The sequence below is a fragment of the Dendrobium catenatum genome, unplaced genomic scaffold (assembly GCF_001605985.2).
Source record: "Dendrobium catenatum unplaced genomic scaffold, ASM160598v2 fragScaff_scaffold_671, whole genome shotgun sequence".
Classification (NCBI taxonomy): Eukaryota; Viridiplantae; Streptophyta; class Magnoliopsida; order Asparagales; family Orchidaceae; genus Dendrobium; species Dendrobium catenatum.
This window is the reverse complement of record NW_021319133.1, coordinates 461,709-487,196: the sequence shown is the minus strand read 5'-3', so window position 1 is coordinate 487,196 and position 25,488 is coordinate 461,709. Positions and strand designations below refer to the sequence as shown.

The 25,488-nt window shown below is 35.1% G+C and overlaps 1 protein-coding gene across 6 annotated transcripts in view; it reads right to left on the bottom strand.

Moving 5' to 3' along the window:
• Positions 1–25,488, bottom strand: part of LOC110105646 (ubiquinol-cytochrome-c reductase complex assembly factor 1) — a 50,053-nt gene that overhangs the window by 8,181 nt on the left and 16,384 nt on the right. For all 6 annotated transcript variants that reach the window (XM_020835235.2, XM_028695744.1, XM_020835233.2 and 3 more), the window contains exon 5: positions 16,135–16,259. In XM_020835235.2, the coding sequence (XP_020690894.1) occupies positions 16,135–16,259 (125 nt within the window). The remainder of the gene's footprint in view (positions 1–16,134; positions 16,260–25,488) is intronic.

Below are 25,488 nucleotides of genomic sequence, written 5' to 3'. Positions count from 1 at the left end.
TATATATATATATATATATGTGTGTGTGTGTGTGTGTGTGAGAGGATAGCAAAAAAAAAATGAAAATATTTCATAAAAAAAGATTAACAAAAAAGATAAAAAAAGAGAGTTTGTACATTTTTGTAAAATCTTTGCCGCCGTCGGGATGCAAAGATATAATCCCTCTAAACCCTAAAACTCCGAGAACCTGTGTGTGTGTGTGTGAGAGGATAGCAAAAAAAAAATGAAAATATTTCATAAAAAAAGATTAACAAAAAAGATAAAAAAAGAGAGTTTGTACATTTTTGTAAAATCTTTGCCGCCGTCGGGATGCAAAGATATAATCCCTCTAAACCCTAAAACTCCGAGAACCCGCCTTCGACGCTTGCAACACGACAAATCGACCACCTATACACGCTTTTCTTAGCGTGATGGGAGGAAGTTCATCGCGGTGCTCTCGACGAAGCGGGTAATCACCTAAAATCTCTTCTCCAGCGTTCGTGGCACACCGAAAAATCACATATATACGTTTTTCTTAGCGTGATGGGATGGGAACCCGGTGCGATGCGTATGACAAAGTGGGGATACCCATAAGTACCCGTTAGCGAGGAAACAACTGCTATTCGTTTGCAACAAATACAGAAGACCCATACATGCTTTTCTTAACGTGGTGGGGGGCGAAAAAAAAAAATCCGGCCACGGTGTCCAAGAGCACCTGCCATACACGCTTTTCTTAGCGTGGTGGGAAGACACAGTTTCCCGTAGTTTGCCCTAAACAGAAGAGAAGCCGAGAGGCTGCCGGATTTTCAGGTGAACATGAGACTTGGACCTGGATTTGGCTTCATTCGAACACTGATTTGAACATCAATGAATAAGACTTGAACCATTTTAATAAGCAACTTAACTTGAATTGAACAAAGAACTTGAATCAAGTTTGACTGCAAGGAGTAAATTTACTTGGACTTGAATTGATGAAGTGAACTCATATGAGCTTAAACTTGAACAAAAAAAATGATGATGACTCAAGTGACCATGACTTGAACAATCTGGACTCAAGCAAAGCTTGACTTAGATCATAGAAGACTTGAATATGATGTGGAACTTAAACATGGATTTGGACATAAATAGAATCAACAATCAAATGAAGGACTTGTGGACTTCAACATGACTTGCAACATATCTGCAAGCAAGGACTAATGTGCAATGAATATGCTAAACATACGATGCATTGTTTATAATCCAAGGCAATAAAGCATAATGAATACCAGCCTTTTCATACATACCAAAGTCATCGGCTTGCAAGTTAACATGCCAAATTCTTACAAATACAAATCACTCATCCGTGGTAAGGAGATCTCATGCAAGTAGGTGATTTGGAGTAATTGCAATGACTGTCAAGTAACATGATGAACAATCAATATCATGCTACAACATCCCTACAAATGGATTTAATCAATTAGCAAATAAGGCTACCACCCCCCCTACAAGTGTTGAAAATTAATGTGCATTGAACATGAAAGGCATGTTATGAATATGATGATGCCTTACACTCAACATCATATAGTTTGCAAATGAACACAATTATCTGTCAGCCAAAGTACATAGAGAGAATATACAATGAATGCAAGTATCATGCAAAGGACAACAAAGAGCATACAATGCACGTTACAAGTTACTTGCAAGTAAGAATAAAGGCCCACAATGCATACAAGAAATGTTACAGAACTGCAACAAACACGAGTTCTTATAGGCAACTATCAAAAAGACCCTTCATAGGTGCAACACGCTACCTACAAGGGAATAAAAGGAGAGTTGTAGTAAATGTAAGCACCTAACAACAACATTGATAGATATGTTGTAGAGGTGATGGATCCCCTACGAATCACTATAAAAGAGATATGTCATATATGCAATACCTAACCTACATGTAGCAAGAAAGGTTGTAGCGATGGAAAAGAATATGCAATGAATATGGTGATGTTGTTTTGATCTATGACAAGCTAATTTGTGGATAGATGCAGTAGTTCCCTACAAATATTGAGAGGTTACAATGAGCATGACAGTGAATGCTTCAACACTCCTACGGCTAACAGCCAATCAATACAAGTCAACATGCAAGCAAACGTAATGATCCCTTGCAAGTGAGGGGGACTAGTGTACAATGAATATGATGATTTGACGTATTCAATGAGATGAGAATAATATGCGATGAATATTATAACACTCATGCAATCAACCATATTCAACCTTACAAACAATACAATAGAAGGGGACGTATGATTTAACCGCGAATAGATGTACAAAGCCTCTTAAATAAATTGCATATCAACAACGACAATTAATGTATAAAGTTCACACAAGTCATGAAGAAGCATGTGGAAGTTCCCATGACCAACAACAACTCAATCCATAAGCTACTACATCACGCCACCGGATCCGCAATATTCATGCAAGCGGACATAAGGCGTTTATAAATATTTCAAAGTACCCTTGCACATGCAACGTAATTTGTATACACATAGGTACACAAAAAGGGTAAATGCAATCCCAATCACCAACATGGGCCCCGACGAGCGTGTTATTAGGAACACACGTGACGCCTAGGGATGTTGCACAGGTCAACAAAATTGAACCCGATCCTCCTAAGCAAATAAATAAGAGTCGACAAGATTTAATAAATAATTATAAAATGCCCTCAAACACCTGCATGAGCCCTGGCGAGTGTGTTATTAGCACACACATGTGACGTCTAGGGATGTTGTGCGGGTTAATAAGTGAATTCAGGTTCAAATCCGATCCTCCTAAGCGGGTAAATAGGAGCTGACAGGATTCGAACTATTGGACAAATATGCGATTATGGAGATCGACATATTTGTCTTAATACAATCATATTAGGCCTTCAAGGCCTATAACAATGAGAATTCACTAATAGAGGCATAAAGCCTCGAAACTCAATCCTATGTCAACAAATCGACAAAGTTGACAAGGTTCTCCACAAAATGCAAATATTTCAAATGAAAATGGCCTCACACCTCGATGATGACCGTGTTCAATGCAAACCTCAACCGGAGGGGTTAATTTTGAATATTTCAAGTTTCACCCAAATACCCACAAAATTCAAAGCTCCTGGAAATCCAAAATTCCAGAATTCTTAAAATTCAAAATATTTAAAATGAAAATAAATCCATCAATACTTAAGGCAAAATCCATCCGCCATCTGCAAAAGTTTACCAGGGCGGATAAATTGAATTTTACTTTAGCTCACATAGAGCTAATGCCTAGTCGAAAATATCACTAGGATTCATTCTCAAACAATCTCCTGCCAATAAGAACGTGGTATGTGTCCTTTGACCGGCGGTTTTGCCGCCAAACGGCACCACAGGAGAAACAGTTATGACCCGGGGCCCTCTGAACCGAGTGGTTTTGCCGCCAAATGGCACCAAATACTGGTTATACCTAAAGTCAATACGTTCCTTAGTGGCATCAAATCATTGAGATATGAATCAATATGATATAATTGATAGGGCACAGAGCCCTCTGTTAGCTAAGATGGATTCAATTTGTCCCCTTAGACAAACATTCACCCCAGGTCTACAAGGTACCCTTGAACGAAACAACCCATGGCTAACAACAAGGATCCTTCTGTCAGGTTGGGTTGACGACCTCCTATGACTAAGTAGACCAGGGACCACGATGGCCCAGGACGACGGAACCATGGGATCTTGATCAGGTCTATCATCCACTCCCCCACTATTAAGTGCAAGATGGTGAAATTTTAATTTTAAATATTAATTCTTCCAAACCCTTCAAATATCCAAACCCATGCTGCTACTATATGTCGGATACCAAGTATCTATGGATACAACGTATCTGATCAACGACTAGCCTTAATCGAAAGTTATCCATCGTGATCGGGAGGGGTAATTAACTATAGAGGCTTGCGCCTATAGGAAACCAAAACTCAGATCATAAAGTCCTCGCAAAATGAGGGCGAAATCTCTGGGTAGTGTCTTATCTACAAACCCATCTGCCTACCAAAATTTACCCCGGAACTTAATTCAGTTAAAACTCCCCCCGAAAAAAAAAAAAACATAGCGGGCGGCGGGTGGGGCCGAATTTTCGGAGCCCACAATACATAAGCCTCACACCTTGATTATTGGATAAGATAACAACCCCCTCACATAACTAAGGCATCTCCTGATTTAACCACCATAAAATGGGATATATATGATGACCCTTCTCCAATCCAGTTTAGTATGAACTAAGTTAGTCTGGTCTAGTTCAACATCATCCACCCGCAAGTGCTCAGATCAATGCCTCAAAAAGCACACCAATCATCTAAGTCATCATGCACAACTGTTAGAGATTGCATGACATAGTGGTTCTTTAATTTAAATGAGTTGCATCAATCATTTACCCACAACACTTTTTGAATAAGGCATTACATCGCCTACGACCATCACATCATGAGCACTCAATAGGCACAACCAAAACTCTGCAGGTTACATGGGTCAATCTCCTTCCTAACATGCTTATTAAGGTAGAGGTAAGGACTTAAGGTAATTGCACATTTCCACCAATAAGATCTATAAATGCACAAGCTACCTATGGCTATGTTTATAAATACAAGGCTATCATATCAATTTGAGTCATTTTGACTCCCCTCATCTTATAACCCCAGAGCTCTCAAGCTATGGAGCTAAAACATTTTAGCACCAAACAAAAAACACACAATCACAGAGTTAGTTTACCAAACCACTTATCTAGTTAAGTCAATCGACTCTTCGCTCCTGCTCAATTAACAACTTGAAAGTAGATGACTTTCGCGAACAACTTACCCTTGAATAAGACATGACCGTTTGTTTTGGAGTAATCCCACGCAAGAATCACATCAACTTCATCATAACAAAATGGTTTACATGAGATTCCAACACCCAACAAAAATTAAGTAAAAAATTATGTTTTATCACTTCCCATAATGATTAATTCAACTATCAAGCATTATTAGGAAAGTGGAAGATTTTCTCATAAACTTCACAAATCTAAACTATTATATATGCTCAATAATTAAAAAGCAATGCTTTAAGTTCCAATCATCAAAAAAGTACTTGTCATAAAAATCTTAAGTTATATGATTGAAATCATTCTCTATGAAAATTTGTATGCATTTCATGTATGAATATCATCATCATTAGCCTTATTCCACTTATTTGGGGTTAGTATTATGAATCCTCATTTTTCATTTATTCCAAATAAGTGCTCTACAAGGTGCCAAGTATATTTTTCATAGATTATGTTAAATAACTTCTATCAATGTTATCTTAAGTCTACCATTTTCCTTCAAAAATCCCTAATTCTAATTTTATCAACTAGTCTAATATTTTATTTCACAAATCCAAACCAAACTTTCATCTATAGAAATTTCTCAACTTATCCCAAAATTTTTATCACATATCCATCTTAATATTTTAATTTCTATCACACTCATAATATTACTGATTTTTTTATAACCCAACATTCAAATTCAGACATCATATTTGGCCTAATTGTAGTTTCACTAAATTTACCTTTAAGCATCATGATATTCTCTTATGGTGTAAAACTCCTAAGACACTTCTCAATTTTAATCATGTAACCATAACTTTATAAGTTAAATCTTCGTCTATATATTCATTCTTAAGCATAATAGATCCAAAAGAACTTGAAGATATCTTCTAATAATATTGAATGATAATTGTTAACATCATACTCATTAAAACTACATATAGTATGCACAGTCCAAAAACAACAACAACAACAAACCTTTTACCCACTACTTGGGGTCAGCAACATGAATCAATTTTCTCCATTGTCTTGTTAAGAATCAAATTCTTATTCAAATCTAATAAACAAGACATTTCTATTATTTTCTAGCCAAGTATTTTAAGGTCTACGTCTACCTCTACCTTTCTTTACATAGGCCAAATTCAATACATCTACTTTCCTAACCATTTCATCGGAAGGTTGATGTTTTATGTGTTCAAATCATCTAAGGTGACTCTCTCTAATCTTATCTACCACTAGAGCTACTCCAACCTTTTCACGCATATACTCATTGCGCATTTTTTCTTTAAGAGTGAAGCTATTCATCCACCTGAGCATCCTCATCTTTGCAACGCTTAACTTAATTTTGTGTTTCTCTTTTAATGGCCAACATTCTGCGCCATAAAGGATTGTAGGTCTCGCCACCATCTTATGGAATTTTTCCTGAAGTTTGAGGGTTACTTTTCTATCACACAACAAGCTTGATGCATTCCTCCACTTTAACCATCCAACTTGCATTCTACAAATAATATCCCCATCTATTTCATCATCACTTTGAACAATAGACCAAAGATATCTAAAATGTTTACTCTTATTAATGACTTAATCTCCCAAAGTCATAATCCTCCCACTATATCTATTACTACTAAATTACACTCAATGTATTCGGTCTTAGATCTACTTAAACAAAAACCTTCCTACTCTTAAGGTTGACCTTCATAATTCAAGTTTTCCTTAACTCCCTTTCTAGTATTATTAAGAAGAAGAATATCATCAGCAAATAACATACATCAAGCTACATTCTCTGGTAAATGTCTAGTAAGATCCATAACTAAAGCAAAAAAGGTATGGAATTAAAGATGATCCTTGATGTAATCCAACTGAAATAGGAAAATATTTGATCAAACCAACTTGTGTTTGAACACAAGTAATAGCTCCTCCATAAATATCCTTAATGACTTGAATATAAGCATTATTAACTCCTTTCTTTTCTAGAATTCTCCAAAGCACTTCTCTTAGAACTTTATCACATGCTTTCTCTAAATCAATAAATATTATATGTAGATCCTCTTTATTCTTTCTACAATTCTCCATCAAACCTCTCAATAAATGTATAACATGAATCCAAATTAATTTTGAGAAACATTAGTATCAAGTCATAACGTATGCTCAATAACTCTCTCCCATATAGTTTTAATGTATGACATTAACGTAATTTATTTATAATTCGCACACTCTGATGTATCACCTTTATTCTTAAAAATAAGAATCAACACACCCATTCTCCACTCATCTAGCATATTTTTACTCTTCAAAATAATATTGAAACCAAACAAAAAAATAATCATTTGTACATATTACACTCATCCAAACAACTCATATCATTTCAAATACATTGCATTCCTTTTAAACTATATTTCCTTTTACTTTGCATTTCTTTTTCAGCAAAACAAATAACCCTTTAGTCACTCCAAAACTATTTCTAATAATATTCAGTGTTCCATCACACATACCTTTAATAACACCAATATATCTATGACACATGCCTTTCTACCTCAAGGTCCATCAAATCTCCTTGTACTTAATCGTATACCTTCTCAAGATCAATAAAAAAAATGAAGATCCTTTCTTTGTTATCTAAACTTCTCCATTAATTTTCTCAACACAAAACTCATTTCTATAAAAGATCTTCTTAATATAAAATCAAATTGATTCTCCTAAATTGTTATAGTTTTTCTAAGTAGATATCCCATTATTTGCTCTTATGGCTTCATTGTTGACTCAAGTTTGATTTATCTATAGTTAACACAATTGTAAACATCACATTTATTTGTAAATGTTGATATTAAAATACTTGCTATAATATATATATATATATATATATCAGCAACAAAAACAACAACATCAAGCCTTTATCCCACTACGTGGGGTTGGCTACATGAATCCTTTTTCTCCATTGTGTTTTGTTAAGAGTCATATTCTCATTTAAATATAATAAATAAAGGTCCTAATATTTCCTAACCAAGTCTTTTTAAATCAACATCTACCTTTCTTAACATAAGTCAAATCTAATATATCTACTCTCCTAACTTAGTCATTGAAAGGTCGTCATTTTATGTGTCAAATCATCTAAGATGACTCTCTCTAATCTTATCTTCCACTGGAGCTACTCCAACCTTTTCAAGTATATGCTCGTTTTATATCCTGTCTGTAAGAGTACAGTCACTCATCCACCTAAGCATCCTCATCTCTACAACACTTAATATTATGCTTCTTTTTAAATGGCCAACATTCTGCACCATAAAGTATTGCAGGTCTCACCACCATCTTATAGAATTTTCCCTTAAATTTGAGGGGGACTTTTCTATCACACAACAAGCCCGATGCATGCCTCCATTTCAAACATCCAACTTTAATTTTAAACATAATATTCTCATCTATTTCACCATCACTCTGAATAATAGACTCAAGATATATAAAACGTGAACTCTTATTAACGACTTGACTGCCCAAAGTCACAGTCCCCCCCACTGGTTCTATTACTACTAAAATTACACTCCGTATATTCGATTTTATATCTACTCAAATGGAAAACCCTTAAACTCTAAAGTTAACATCCATAATTAAAGTTTACCATCAATTCCCTCTCTATTCTGATCAACAAGAAAAATATCATCAATAAAAAGCATACATCAAGGTACAATCTCTTGCAAATGTGTAGTAAGAACATCTATGACTAAAGTAAAAAAATATGGGCTTAAGGTTGATCCTTGAGGTAATCCAAATGAAATAGAAAAATAATAGATCAAATAACCTTGTATTTGAACACAAGTAATAGCTCATACATACATATCTTTAATGACTTGAACAATAACATTATTAATCACTTTCTTTTCTAGAACTATCCATAGCACTTCTCTTGGAACTTTAGTATATGCTTTCTCTATTCAATAAATATCATATAAAGATCCACCTAATTCTCTCTATACTTCTCCATCAAGCCTCTCAATACATGAATAACTTCCATAGTAGACCTACCAGGCATGAATCCAATTTGATTTTGAGAAACATTAGTATCACATCGTAACATATGCTCCATAACTCTCTCCCATAGTTTTAAAGTATGACACATTAACTTAATCCCTCTATAATTCGCACAATCTTGTACATCACCTTTATTCTTAAAAATATGAATCAACACACTCATTCTCCACTCATCTGGCTCTTTTTGGTCTTCAAAATAATATTAAAAAACTTAGTAAGCCAAGAAATTCCTTCATCTCCTAAAAATTTTCAATTCTCTATTGGAATACCATCAGACTCAATAGCTTTTCCACACTTCAATTTCTTTAAAGCCTCTCTAACTTCGGTATTACTAATACACGGATAAAAATAAAAATCTCTATTTTTATTTAGGATGCTAAAGTCACTAAAGTCAATCGTATTCTCACAATCTTTTTTGAAAAGCTTAGCAAAATATCTCATCCACCTTTGTTGAATATTCTCTTCTAATAAAATTACTTTTTAATCTTCATCCTTAATGCACTTCACTTGAACAAAATCCTTCCTCTTATCTCTTTATTTGGCTAACTTATACATACATCTTTTGTCCTCCTTAGTATTTAATCTATTATATAAATAATTAAAAGATAAAAATCTTTGCATCGCATATTACTTAAGACTCTTTACGGTTCTTTTTATATATTTCCCAATTTTCAGAGTCATAATTATTTGATAAGTTTTACGCAGGCTGTCGACTACCTAATACAATCCTTTACTTTTCTCATTCAAGACTAGGGATATATATATATATTCTCCTTTAATACCCAATAAATTATGTAAATCATTAATAGATGTGGCTTTTCTTTGCAAGGCTTTGACCTTTCTTATAATCATTGTAAGCCTTTGTATTATTCAATTTATCACCTTTTAAAATATTATATATATTTTTACTACCCTTTTATACTTCGTCACTACAATATGAAGTCTCCTTTGGTGTATGATCTATTTCGAGACTTTCTTGAAGTTTTTACAATAAACCTCTTAATGAAACTAAAGAGTTCCAATTTGCCACTCTTAGTAACATATTTTGAATATCAATAATTTTTTATCATTCAAATTCCAACATCTTATCCTATGGACACAATGTCTTTTAACTGTTTTCTTTATACTTTAAAAATAAATAACTATGGTCTTATATTTTGTGGCCAAGCTTTGCTCTAAAATCAACTTACCACTATCATTACAAGTAAATTTTCTTTCCTTCTAAGTAAAAGAAATCAAGGATGAATTCACTTTTATAACCAAATGTTCTTTTCATTTCTTAAAGATAAATGTTAATGTTGTAAGATCAAGATACTACAAAATTAAGTTCAATTTCTCCCATTATACTTTTCTCCCTTGTTCCACATCCGCATGAATATAATTCATCCTAATAGAAACTATAAACTAATTTGAATCACCTCCAATTATTAACCTTTCATCAACAGGGCATTTGTTATCATGTTTCATCCTTTTTCTTCCCAAAATTGACCATTTAAATAATCTTCTAATCCAATATGAAGAGTATAAACACTAAACATATTATATGCTCTCTGCTGATAACTATCTTAATAGAAATCACCCTATTACTAAACCTATTAACCTTAACAATTTCATATTTCAACTATTAATGAACTAGCAGACCAACCCTATTTCTATCATTAACTTTTCCAACATGCAAAACTTATACCCTTCCCCAATAAACTTGAATTACTCTTCTTTTTCATTTAGTTCTTGTAAACAAGATATATTTATTCTTTTTTCCAATCATAATATTCCACCAATCCTTTGGCTTTTCATTCAAAGTTCCTAATTCCATTAGGCAAATCCAATCATAAATTTAGACCTCAAAAGCCCTTACTTACTTCTCACCAATTACTTTTAACCTTATTATAGATAAGGTTAACTTGTGGTGCGCTACCTATGGGTGACGTCTGATGCATGCAAAAATTTAGAAAAGCCCCAAATTTTTGCAAGCAAAAACACACGCTTCCTAGGATAAAGAAATTACACCAAATTCTCAAAAGTACGACAAACTACAACTTTTTATAAGATAAAAGACTTACAAACTTTGACACAAACACAAACATAAAAATACACCTAAAGTTGCTTTCTTAGATTGAGAAGAAGGATACAAGTGGCGTCAATCTTGCGGAGAGAAGAAAGGGGTTGGAAGACCAAGACGAAGAAAGGACAAGCTCGCAAGCTTTCCTAGAGGAAGACGAAGAGGTGGAACAAGCTTGCAAGCTTTTCCAAGAAAGAAGAAAAACCCCTCAGGTTTTTGGCTCCAAAAATCACATTATAACAACCCTCTTTAAAACACACAAAACACATTATATTTATAGAAGAAAAGAGGGCAACCAAATAGCCAACTTCTACCTCCAACCAAACCAATCAGGTAAGGGGAAGAGGAAGACCAGGTGTCAACACAAAACAAATCCCAAAGATAGCACAAGAACCGGGTAGGAGAAGCCACGGGAACACAGCCAGGGAGGAACCCGAAAAGCCAACACATAAACCGAGTAGAGACAGCCACGGGAAAGCAGCCAGAGAGGAAACCGAGAAGGCTATCCAGAGAACCGGAACCAGCACCCAGCAATCAGCCACAGGAACAACACAAAGGGAGGAACGGAGGAGACACAAAGAAGGGGAAGAGACAAGATTCCAAACTCCACATAATGAGCTTTCAAGTGCAATAACTCCTCTAATTAATGAGCTAAAACATCAGCTTAAACATTTATAAGTTAGCACCAAGAAGATCCCAAGATTTCAACTCACAATCAGAGCAGCCAAAGCCCAACCCGAGAGCAGCCAAGGCCCATACCGAGAGACAGTAAGCAGCCCAAAGAGCAAAATGACCCAAAATGCTAGCGAACCCAAGCCTTGCTATGCCCAAGCACATCCTACCATGATCATTGGATGTTCTACATCATTGGATAGCATAAAAAAATATATAAAAGACAACTAATATTCAAATTACATCAAAACAAAAATAAACCAAAATATGAATGCATCAACGTCCTAGCCCAACCTTGCTAATTCTTCATCACAATCGAATTACATTGCGGTGCATCCCTTAAGGGTGACGTCCTAGCCCACAGTTGCCAACTTCTCACAAAAACGAGCTATCACGGTGTGCTAATTCCAAGTAAGTTCCTAATTCCATTTGGCAAATCCAATCATGAATTTAGACCTCACAAGCCCTTGCTTACTTTTCACCAATTACTTCTAACCTTATTATAGGTGAGGTTAACTTGTGATGCACTACCTAAGGGTGACGTCCTAGCCCAACCTTGTTAATTCTTCATCACAATTGAATTACATTGCAGTGCATCCCTTAAGGGTGACATCCTAGCCCACAGTTGCCAACTTCGCACAAGAACGAGCTATCATGGTGTTTTACTACCTAGGAACACCTTAGCACTAATGAAATTCAAATTTAGATTCATTTTATTAGATTTGTAGAAACTAGTTATTAACTGAACATCAACTCTCAATCTTTCATATACAGGCTTGGGATAGGTAACAAAGATAAAAATAAAATTAAATATCATAAATAACAATAAAACAATAATAATAATAATAATAATAATAATAATAATAATAATAATAATAGTGATAATAAAATTTTCAAAATAAATTTTAAAGCTGACTAAACAAATAATAGCCAATAAATGATCAATAACATAAAAATTTTGTCATTAGTCTAGAAGGCATTAAAGAAGAAGAAAATTTGACAGAGCACTTAAAGTGGACGTAGCCACTAGCTCAAGGAAGTTACTCCACCCGCTTGACACAATTTGCTTGCTATTTTGGGTGGGTTAATGCATTCCAACCTGAAATCAATATTGGCCAGACCCAACCTGATTGTAAGCACAAATCGGATGTAAGCAATTGATGTTCAATGCCCAACTTCGTCCAAAATAAAGTTCAGGACTCTGCTAACCATTCAATCTGATAATAAAGTTGTCTTTACAACTTAATTTACTTCATATGAACCTGATATGGCTTGTCAAGTACCAAAAATGCAAGGAAATAATCTAAAAATATTAATTGAATAAAGATGGTCATTTTTCTAATGGGAAGATAAAGCTAAAGTTTTTAATGAAGATTGTGAAAATAAGATTGACTATAGTGACCTTAGCACCCTAAATGAAAATAAAGATTTATGATGGAGAAAAAGGATTCATGTAGCCGACCCCACGTAGTGGGATAAAGGCTTGATGTTGTTGTTGGAAGATAAAGGTTCGCTACCATATATCAGTGTAAATATGTTTATATGTATGTCAGGAGGTAATGAACAAATAAATAATACAAAGTTAGGTAGGATATAAAATATTTTTTAAATATTGTTTAATTTACATTCAAAATTTATTCCTGTTAGGAAAGGTCCCACACAACCTCGCTTCCATCAACTAATTAAAGAAGAGGGCATGCAATCATCAGACCAGCCCTGTTAAATTTGTGGGCATTTTTATCAAATGCTGCAAATATATTTTGCATCGTCGCATGGGATGGTATGCAATTGAGTTTCTGCGAATAACAAGAGCCAATGTTTATTTGTGTCATTATCATTTATTTGTCATTTCTATCCAAATATAGCTAACCGATGAAATCAGCTGAGTGTGCTGGTTGAAATAGTAGCTGGTTAGAAATTGATAACTGTTGAGATTGATAACTGTTCAGAAGTAAATTTGTATTAAGTAAAAAAATTTCAGGGCTCATTTTTGGAAGGGGGGTTAAGATCTTCAAGCCATAAATTTCCCCTAGTTCCTTCAGGTTTTTAATGTGCCTTGGTATCAAACACAACAACAAACTCCAAGAGATTCAACACAAATATAGGTTTATATTGATAGAAAATCAAATACGAACAAAGCAAGATACAATGGTCCTTTTCAAGAGAAGAACCTTCTCTCCCAAATCCTAGATGCCGGTAAGATCCCTCACAAAAAGAAGACTACAATACTTTCAAATCAAATTCTGCATATAAACATAACATAAACCTTGCTATTAATAGCAAACAATAAAATAACAAAATCCAAAATAGCCCTCCCCCAATTCCCTCTCAAATCAACTCCTAAATCAGCCCCCAAATCAGCCCTCTTCAATTTCGAAATGTCTCCTAATTAATCTCCTCCAATTCAACCCACAAATCAGCACCCAAATTTGTCCTCATTAATTAGGAAATATCTCATAATTAATCTCATCCAATTCGGCCCCTAAATCTACACTTTTTAATTATGAAATATCTCCTAATTAATCCCCCTTCAAATCAGCCCCAAATCAGCTTTCCTTCCTTATAAATTTTCATCTCCTATTTGAATTCAAATAAAAGATATTTCCCTCAATTACCTACTTAATTCCCTTCATAATTAGTCTCCTAACATAATAATTTATTGCTTTGTTGGGCCCCACAAGAGAGGCCAAAATCTCCCTAGATTTGGTTTCAGGTTCTGCCCCCTCCACCGCCTACTGGGCCAGCCGGTCCAGCTTCCCTTGGTCTGCAGTTGTAACAATACTTCCCTGCCAAAGACGCACCTTGTCCTTAAGATGAAAGGATGAGAAGTTGTTCATGGCTTTCTTCAACTGCTCAGTTAGTGGTCATGCTATCATCCACTGTAACCAAGCTAGAGTTTTTCCCTCCAAACATAGCCCTGTAGTCGTAAACTTCTCCTCTTCATTCAACCAAATCACCATGAAATACATATTCTCCTGGTAAACCCACCCATAGGCATCCTCTCCTTCAAATACTAGCATCCTCAAATTCCTCACCCTAAGATCACTACCACCCCAATAACTTCTTCCTCCTCCAGTGTAGCGGTTGTCATAATTCCTCCATATTTTTCCTGTGTATTGAGGATGGGACTCCCACCTTTCTTCCATCCATTCTTGCATGACATGATCCCATGGTTCAGCTTGCCCCTCTTCATCTCTGGTCGGCCACCGCCCTTGACCAAAATGATCGACCACTTCACCACCTCCACCACACAATTCCCTCCTTGTTGTTTCCTCTAGAAACCCTGATCCACCCTTTATAGCCCTAGGAGGAGGCTCTTGATGGACGAGAACTCTCCTCGTCGAACTCATTCCATCTGATCTCTTTTCCCTTAGATTCGGCTAAGGGAATCCCGATCAAATCTTGGTTAGGGTTAGTAGTTGAAACCACCGGTTGAATTTTGGATTGCATCTTCATGAGTTTCCTTAACATCTTGTCTATCCCTCCAAATCGACTCTCAATCCGATTCTCCATAATAAAAAACTTTTCCATACCAGATTTGAATTGCTCTAATTTGTCAATCAATGCATCCACTTTCTTTGCTGCATCTCTCCAAAAATCTTGCTCTAATACCAATTTGATGCGCCTTGGTATAAAAAACAGCAACAAAATCCAAGAGATTCAATAAAAAAATAGGTTTATATTGATAGAAAATCAAATACAAACAAAGCAAGATACAATTGTCCTCTTTCAAGAGGACCTCTCCCAAACCCTAAACGCCGCTAGAATCCCTCACAAAGGAAATCTACATCACTCTCAAATCAAATTCTGCATAAAAACATAACATAAACCCTACCACTTATAGCAAACAATAAAACAACAAATTCCAAAACAGTCCTCCCCAATTCCCTCTCAAATCAGCCCCTAAGTCAAGTCAACCCTCTTCAATTAGGAATATCTTCTAATTAATCTCCTCCAATTCAGCCCCAAATCTGTCCTCTTTAATTAGGAAATATCTCATAATTAATCTTCTCCAATTCAGCCCCCAAATCTGCACTTTTAATTATGAAACATCTCATAATTAATCCCCTTCAATCAATCCCCAATTCAGCCTTCTTTCCTTATAAATTTCACTCTCCTATTTGAATTAAAATAGGAGATCTTTCCCTCAATTCCCGACTTAATTCCCTTCTTAATTACTCTCCTAACATAATAATTTAATGCTTTGTTGGGCCCCACAGGAGAGACTGTGGGCTCCGAAAATTCGGCCCCGGCCTCCGCTCGCTGTTCTTATTCGACGAGAGAGTTTTAACGAATTAAGTTCTGGGGTAAATTTTGGAAGGCAGATGAGTTTGTAGATAAGACACTACCCAGAGATTTCGCCCTCATTTTGCGAGGACTTTATGATCTGAGTTCTGGTTTCCTATAGGCGCAAGCCCCTATAGTTAATTGCCGGTCCAGCCTATCTTGGCTTGCAGCCATAACAGTTTCATCATAAGGTCATGTAATCGTGCATGTATTATGAAATTAATATATCAGTTCCACAACCTAACCTTTGCTGAGAACTTCAATCAGAATTTTCATATTAGTTTTACCTCCATATAGCATTTGCAAGTTCATCATGCTTGGCATCAGGTTTCATGGCATCATCATAAACAACAATATTCCCATAGAAAATCTTCTCCAGTTCTTTCATCCATTTTGTTAGCAGTAGGTTCACCTGCATTAAATATAAAGTAAGCAAAAGCCTAACTTCACAGGTTGCAAAAGCCCATATTCTGAGAGTTCTTAGAAATACAAACCGACAAACAGGAAGAAAGTCAAATACTTTGTGGAAAAATTAAATTATCCCCATCATTTGAAGAGAATTATCGTTCATCACCTATTGTGAACGTCAAATGCAAGATCAAAAACATTTGATCATCAATCAAATGCGTCAAAATTTTCCGATTGTATGATAAGACAAGTATAATTTCAGGGTAGATATTTTGAAATGACTAGGAATCAAATACATAGATTGATGGTATCTTGGATGTATGGGACAGTTTTGATTAGTCAAATAGATGGATAAAACTACAATTTTTAAAAGCTTATATATGTCTTATGACCGTCCTTATTCTTTTCAAATGCTTAATGAACAGTTAAACCAACATAAAAATTAATAAAACTTGATCAACATATTATTCTTAGCAGGTCATAATCAATGGCTTGACTATAGCTTAGAAAAAAGAATACAATCATATTTTTAAAGATCTATTAATTCATAAAAAACTACCAAAGTCTCATCAGTAAAAGGATGAGCCTAATAGTTATATATGCTTTGAGCCCTTAAACATGAACAACCCCAAAAGGGATCATTAAAAAACACATTTTAAAATACATGAGAAACTTATGAAGCATGGTTTAAAATTGTGCAATATGAGGCTCGCCTTGAGGCCCGCCTTTGCGCAATTCCAGTAAAAAACGCCTCGAGTTTTTTTATGAGGCCCGCCTCGCCTCACATATATATATATATATATACACACACACACACACACAAATCAATCAACCCATTATTACAGCCTGTTCATTGTGCATTCCATCGATCAATGGGAGAGATAGATGGGCTCATTTATTAATACAATACTTGAACAATGGAACCCAATATTTTAACGACAAGCTTCCAAAATTTTGCTTGTACTCTCCACACCAGCCATCTTTGATTGTGCTCTGCAATAAAAAGTGGTTATCGCATGGTGGTGATCTCATACGACTGCAGGTAATAACCATACCCTCCCACAAGAGTATGCTCCACCAACTAGAGGTGTTGCTTTAGGTTTGCATTCAAGTATGGGGTTGACATCCTTCTACGCTTAACCGAAGCTAACCCATCAGTCAAATGTGTCATATCAAAACTGGGCCAGTAAATGACATGTGTAACCACGTTAGTGAATATTCATAGTGTAAATGGGCCATATTTGTACTAGAAATTTTACTTGTCTTTTGAGTCAAAATTTAGATTCTCTTTAGGGATCATATTCTTGGGTTATATCCCACCCTATGTAGGTGATAATCTGATGCAATCTTTTATGTCTTTTATGTTTTTTTTTTTTTTTCTTATATTTTTGGATGCTATGGAAGTTTATTTTATATGGCCCTATGATGGAAAACAACCTATGATCATACTTGGGTTTGGTGCTCTTAGGCAGGTTCATTACATTGGTTTTCCACTTGTGTTTCTAGCTCTCTATCTCCTGTGGCTCCTCTAAATTTCTATGTTGTCTTTTCCATTTTCATGTTGTCTTCTTATTTTCTCTACTGTCTACTCGTTTTCCCTGTTGATTGCTTGAATTACCTCCTGTTGTTTGGTTTCCCCATGTGGCTTCTCGGTATCCCTGCTGTTTTCTTGGTTTCCATGAAGCTGGATGCTCGGTTTCTTTCCCTTGCTGATCCCTGTGCTATTTGCTTTGACTTCTCCATGAATAGACAGATTTGGAAGGGCTTTAGTGGCATATTTATGTGGGATAATAAATACCCATCCCTCTTTCTCCCTATAAATTGAGGTTGTATTCCTTTGTGAAAAAGAGTTTTGGAGGGTATGATCATTTAAAAAATCTGAGGGTTTTCTTAACTTACGAGCTATCTTCTCTCTATCTTCTACTACTTTGTCTCAGACCTCTTTCTACTTCTTCTCTCCATGGTTACAATTCCATCTGTATCTTTCTTCTCTAAACTATTATGAGAACTTGAGGGCTTCTTAAAAGCTTGCGAGTTGTCCTCTATCTTCCCTCTACTAATTCATCTCGGACTTCTTTCTACTTCTTCTCTCCACGGTTTTCATTCCATTTGTATCTTTCTCTCTAAACTATTATGAATAGTAAGTGGTGTTGTGTCCAGTTGTATGTGGTGTTAGTTCGTTTGTCCTATCCTTTGAGCTCATTCCTTATTTTCATGATTCGCATGTGAGGTGACCATTCGTGGTTGTTCTGAGGGTATTTTAATATAGTTGTTTGGTTATTTTGTGTCTTCCTAACAATTTTATAAGTTTAGTTTCCTACTTAGTTTCCAATATTTTTGTTTGTTTATGTTCTATTGAATGGGAGTGTTATCATTGGCATTCCTAGTGTTCTCCTACTTGGCTTAAAAACTTAGGGTTGCATCATAATCATAATATTTTTAGGTTCTTTAATCACTGCAAAAAGCTCAAATTTTCGTAAGTCATAGTTTTGTTGACCTAAATTTGACCATGTTTAAAAAATACACAAAGCTTCAAATAAAATCAAAATTTCAACGCCTATGCCACAAAATTTTGGAATAAGCTAATAAACGTTACCTTACAGACCAACATGTAGAGTTCAACACCAGCCAACTGAACCTATTTATACATAAAAAAAAAGTCTTTTCAATTACAATAAATGTTCTCTATAGCAGATCTTAGCTCCACTCTAAATTGGATACAACAAATAAAGAAAATAAATTACTCTTGCGCTGTAAGAAAACATTTTCAGGCGGGTCTGCAAAGCAGTGCCAGTCTTGGACGCTAAGGAGCTTAACGTCAAACAAACAAAAACTGAACAGTTGGCACCGCCGGGACTCAATCCTAGATTCTGCAGCAGGTGACACCCAAACAATGAATCTTGGTTCCCAAGCACCAATCTTGACATGGTGTCAATCACCTTGGATTGGAGAAGAATCATCTAGGATATCTTGAACAACATCGGGGTCGTGATAGGTGATAGATCTACTGAATCAAAAGTGGCGGAAACATTGTAATACCTGGCATTTTGATCTTGTAGGTGTTCTCATATGCATTGGATAACCCAAAAAGTCCATCAGCTCTTGTTTTGTGTTGGCATATGGTCCTGATGAAAATCTCTTCTTTCTTATATGAATCCAAACTGTCTCCTTGAAATTTTTTGCTTTTGAAATTTGTTGGCATGTTTATGATAATTGGCTAGTTTTTGCTTCTCAGTCATATCACAAACCATCTAATTTAGGTTTTTAATCTCCCTGAGTCTTTTATCTGCATCAATATTGATTTATGTGACGGTGGATTTTGGATTAAGAGTTCAATAGGAGCGAAGGGGCCATACATGACTTCAAATAGACTTTGACCAATGGTTTGGCATGGCAATTTATTATGCACAAGTTCTGATTGATCAATAATCTGATCCCACCCACAAAATAATGCAAAAGAAAAAAAAACACAAATCACAGCTCACATCTCTCGAATGAAAGATGTTATGATAATATTGTAGCTAGGGTTGGACCTCCTTAAAAAGGGATTTGTCCTCAAGATTTTCTTCTAGGACGATCATAGCATATAGGTAATCTTCATCTCCTACATTGTGTCTATAAATATTGATTTTAAACAAACTCATTTTGCAAAGGGAACAACATGATCCTTTCTCCATCTTTCTTAAAAGTGTAGATGTTCTCATAGCTATGATGGATTTTATGTTGATCATATTGTTGCGATCTCCCTAATAAGATACTTTAGACGTCCATTGGAATGACATCACACCTAATCTGGCCTTGGAATTTTTTTTCAATGGTGAAATTGATCAAGCATCTCTTTGCCACATTGATTTCATTCCCCTTTCCCAACTACAATAGCTTGTACCACTTTGGATGCTTGTGGGTCTAGAAACACAGCTTCTCCACCACCTTCGTAGGTATAATGTTCCTGCAGCTTTTCCCATCGATAATAATATACACCTTGCCCTATAGAATGCAATGAGCATGAAATATGTTGCGCTACAACCAATCCTTTGATTTCGCTATTGTCGTGTTCAACACTTGACAAACAAGTAAATCCCCTTCATCTGCTTTAGAGCACCTCTTCATTCTTCAAATAATCATACTCTCTATGCTTCATTCTATTGGGTTGTTTACACGACCAAGGATATCATATGTCGATTGGGATAATTGAAAACAATGTATCCAAATCCATGGCACTTGAAACACTCCATGTTTGGGGTTGGAAGGCGCATTTTTGTTCCTACTGTTCTGGTCATAGTTTGGCTTATTGGACATGAATGCCAATTTTGTGGGTCTAGCAATGAAGTCACTGTGAAGACTCTCGTCATTATTGTGATTCTTGTGGCATTGAATTTGGAGATAGCCACTACCGCTTGACCCTCATTGGTAGCTTAACTACATCAAAAATATCCAATATATTGCAATTCTACCACACTAGTGATTCATGAATGCATCTCTTCTGTTGATTTCCTTTATGCGCATAGCTTAAAGCACATTGCACTTCAACATGAGATACTCAAACTTATCATTCTATTCCTATATGGACAAATCCTTTTGTTGAAGAATATCAAATTGGACATGGCAAAGGACTTTGAAGGGCATCAACATTAAGGCATCCTAACAGACCAAGAGATTTGCACCTTGTTCCTACATGATCAATTTAATTAAGCACTCGTCATCCATTTTCATTATTCAACCGTTTAACACCATGAAAAACCAAAACTACCACCTCCCTTTCTATTAGATTCCAGGGCAAAGGCCTTAGGCATCACTTTCAATCAAGAGTCAAAGCCTCATAATCACTAGATAATCTTTCTCTCATGCCTTTGTAGGCGTGTAGCTTAGAAGATTAAATCACATGGCTATGAAACACAGTGTTAGGGGTTTTAATCCCTCCTCGTCCACAATCGGCCCAAAAGCAAAAGGGTGGAAAATCATCATCGGGATAGCAACTGCAAAACTATTAAACTAGGGTACGGTCCTTTGTTAAAATAGAATGACCAAATTTTTCTAATTTATAAGTTTGGATGATATTCTTACATATAGTAACCTGGGCCATAATTAACATATTTGTGTTTGAATTCCCAAAAGAATTCCTCAGTCAAGCTAGGGCAGAATAGCAGAGCAAGGAATGTGTCGTGTCAACAGTAATTTGATATCTTCTTCATCTTCTCTCGAGTAGTGATCTTGTTCTTTGCTTTATGAGAGCATTGTTGCTTCAAGTTCCCCCACCAAAGGTTTCAAACTTCTAAAGCTTAATGAAAAACAACTTCATGTTGTGTTTGTGGAAACTTCTTTGTATCAAAGACTCTTTGAAAATCTCCATCCACAAGATAAAATTATCAACGTTGAGTCTTCCCTTAAAATCTAAGATGTTCACCTTCATGTCAAAGCCTTGCTGTTATCCCCTTGGTTCGTAGTGATGACACAGTACATCTTCTCACTCACTAGAAACCATTTGGAGGAACGGATCTTCTTCTCCCCATGGTCCTCTCAAATTTGATGTGTGACCATGCCTTCTGTGACAGTAGAGTGCAAGGCATTGCTGAAGTCGTTGGATCTCGCCCCACATGTTCTCCTTTGCTAGATAATAGATGACCAAATTGAAAATTCAACCTTTGAGAATTTAGTAACTTTGCTAAGACCTCAACCTGAGCCAGTTAGCTTAGAACTAGAAGGGAAAAAAGTGATTTGAAATTTTAAAAACACAATAAGAAAAATTTTATTCACAAAAAAGTGACTTTTCAATTACATTCAATCTTGTATAGATCAGATCTCATCTCTACCCTAAATTAGATATAAGAAAAAAAAGGAAACTAATTACTAATTACTTGCACCTAGACAACTAATACAACAAATCTACATAAAAGAAAATTACGTTTTTCCAATGAAAAATAGATTTAAGTATACATCTAAAGAGTGTGACACCTAGGTGCCAGTCTTGGGCACTTAAGTGCCCAACTTCGAACCAAAACAGAAAAAAAAAATCAAGCAACTAGTAGTTAGGCACCTGGACCAGACCTAGATTTTAAAATAGGTGGCACCTAGAAGCTAGTCTTAAACCTGCGTCAAAAAGTAAGTGAAGAAAAGTGAACTCTAAGCAGCAGTTGCCATTTCCATAACCTTATGAGAATATACACTTTAATGCGTTAAGATGTTTTCTCTAATCCTATTAATACTCATAATGTAGGAAAAAATCTCAAAAATTAATGTGACCATAGATAAATATAATTGATATTCGATCAGCAATTATAGCTTTATGCACACCGAGTAATTTCAGAATGTATCATAAGCCCAAGGAAGAAACATATGTCATACTAGCGTAGTCGTAGTTCCATTAACAAGATTACTTTAAAGTTTGAATAGTTTAGAGATATATCGTATATATATGTAAGGAGGCTTGACAATAAAGTGGGAAGATAAAAAATGCTATCAAGAAAAGAAATAAATTTTTCGGGAGTAACATAAATTAATAGTATTGAAACTCATAATATTTACAAGAAAATTAAAATTCTTTCAAAGGTGGCCAGCAAAGAAAAAGTAATAGCTTTTAATTGCTTTTGATGATAAGGAAAGAGGTAAGTAAGGAAGGGGAAATTCTTAAATATAGTTGGTAATAAAGAACGAGAAAAAAATGGCATACAAAATAGTTAAGGTAAAAGATAAGAGATCTAGTGACTTAAGAAAGTCAGATATAATAGAAGCTAAGATAATAAGATCTTAGCTAATGATGAAGAAATCCATAAATAATGAAAGGGCAATTTTGAAAAATTATTAAATTAGAGTTTTAAATAAAAAATTATTTTAGAACAACATAATGAACAAAACAATGAGGTAAGTGATATATTAATCTAAAATAGTAGTGGAGTTAACTTTAAAGAAGATGCATAAAGGTAAAGCTTTCGATCCAAATGAGATATCCAACGAGACTTTAATAATAATGGGGAATAGTTCAATAAGTAGCTTAAAAAATATTTTCAAATAAAATTTGAACACTAAAATGATATTAAATGATTGGAGAAAAAGTACTTGGGCATCAACATTAAAGAACATGTGAGATATTCAAGATTATGTTAATTATAAGAGAATCAAATTTATGAATCATGCAATAAAGTTACAGAAGAAAGTAATTGAACAAACAACAACAACAACAACATCTAGCCTTTGTCCCACTACATGGGGTCAGCTACATGAATCCTTTTTTTCCATTGTGTCATGTTTAAAGTCAAATTCTTGTTTAAATCTAATAAAGAGATATCATTTCTAATATTTTCTAACCATGTCTTTTTATAACCAAGTCTTTTTAGGTCTATCTCTAACTTTCTTAATATAAGTCAAATCTAATACCTCTACTTTCCTAACCGGGTCATCAGAAGACCAACATTTTAAGTGATCAAACCATCTAAGGTGACTCTCTCTAATCTTATCTTCCACTGGAGCTACTCCAACCTTTTCATTTATATGCTTATTTCGTATCCTATCTCTAAGGGTAAAGCCACTCATCCACCTGAGCATCCTCATCTCTGCAACACTTAACTTAGTATTATACTTCTCTTTTAATGGCTAACATTTGACACCATAAAGCATTGCAGGTCTCACCACCATCTTAAAGAATTTTCCCTTAAGTTTGAGGGAGGGCTTTTCTATCACACAACAAGCCCGATGCATTCCTCCACTTCAACCATCCAACTTGAATTTTGCTGATAATATCTCAATCTATTTCACCATCACTCTGAACAATAGATTCAGGATATCTAAAATGTGTACTCTTATTAATAACTTGATCGCCCAAAGTCACAATCCCCTCACTAGGTCTATTACTACTAAAATTACACTCCATATGTTCAGTTTTAGATCTACTCAAGCGAAAACCTTTAGACTCTAAGGTTGACCTCCATAATTCAGGTTTACCTTCAACTCCCTCTCTAGTCATATCAACAAGAAGAATATCATCAGCAAAAAGCATACACCAAGGTACATCCTCTTGCAAATGTCTAGTGAGAACATCCATGACTAAAGCAAAAAAATATGGGCTTAAGGATGATCCTTGATGTAATCCAACCGAAATAGGAAAATACTTGGTCAAACCACCTTGTGTTTGAACACAAGTAATAGCTACTGCATACATATCTTTAATGATTTGAATATAAACATTATTCACTCCTTTCTTTTCAAGAACTCTCCATAGAACTTCTCTTGGAACTTTATCATATGTTTTCTCTAAATCAATAAATATCATATATAGATCCTCCTTATTCTCTCTATATTTCTCCATCAAACCTCTCAATAAATGTATAGCTTCCATAGTAGACCTATCTCTAAAAAGTAAATGAACAAAGACTTACAAAAATACTTTAGTTTGGATAAGCAATTTTGTTTCATGGTAATACCAGTTATTATAAAAAGCAATTTTTTGGGTTAATACAATTAATGGAAAAGCCCTTACAATAGGGAGATGATCTTCATATTACTTTTATTGATTTTGAATGATAAAATAACCGAACGTCATAATAATAGAATTAGCGCATAACAACGAAGAAAGTTGTGTGCCAAAAATATGTTGAAGGTATTAATGATAACAATGACAGAGCATTGACTAGTATTAGAAGTTGTGAACTAACCAAATAGTTCCCAATTATGGTAGAATAATATCAAAGATTATATCAAGTCCAAATCTTTTAAGAACTAGTTAAGGAGATCGTTACAAAGGTATTCAAATTGAGATGCATTGGTTTATTTTCAAAGATGGCAAATCTAATCTCTAAGAGATTTGTTGAAAAGAATACAACAACAACAACATCAAGCATTTATCCCACTACGTGGGGTCGGCTTCATGAATCATTTTCCTCCAGTGTGTCCTATTAAAAGTCAAATTCTCATTTAAATCTAATAAATAAAGGTCATTCCTAATATTTTCTAACCAAGTCTTTTTAGGTCTGCCTCTACCTTTCTTAACAAAAGTCAAATCTAATACCTCTACTCTCCTAGCCGGGTCATCGGAAAGCCGTCGTTTTATGACCAAACCATCTAAGGCGACTCTCTCTAATCTTATCTTCTACTGGAGCTACTCCAACCTTTTCACATATATGCTCATTTCGTATCCTATCTCTAAGGGTAAAGCCACTCATCCACCTGAGCATCCTCATCTCTGCCACACTTAACTTAGTATTATGCTTCTCTTTTAATGGCCAACATTCGGCACCATAAAG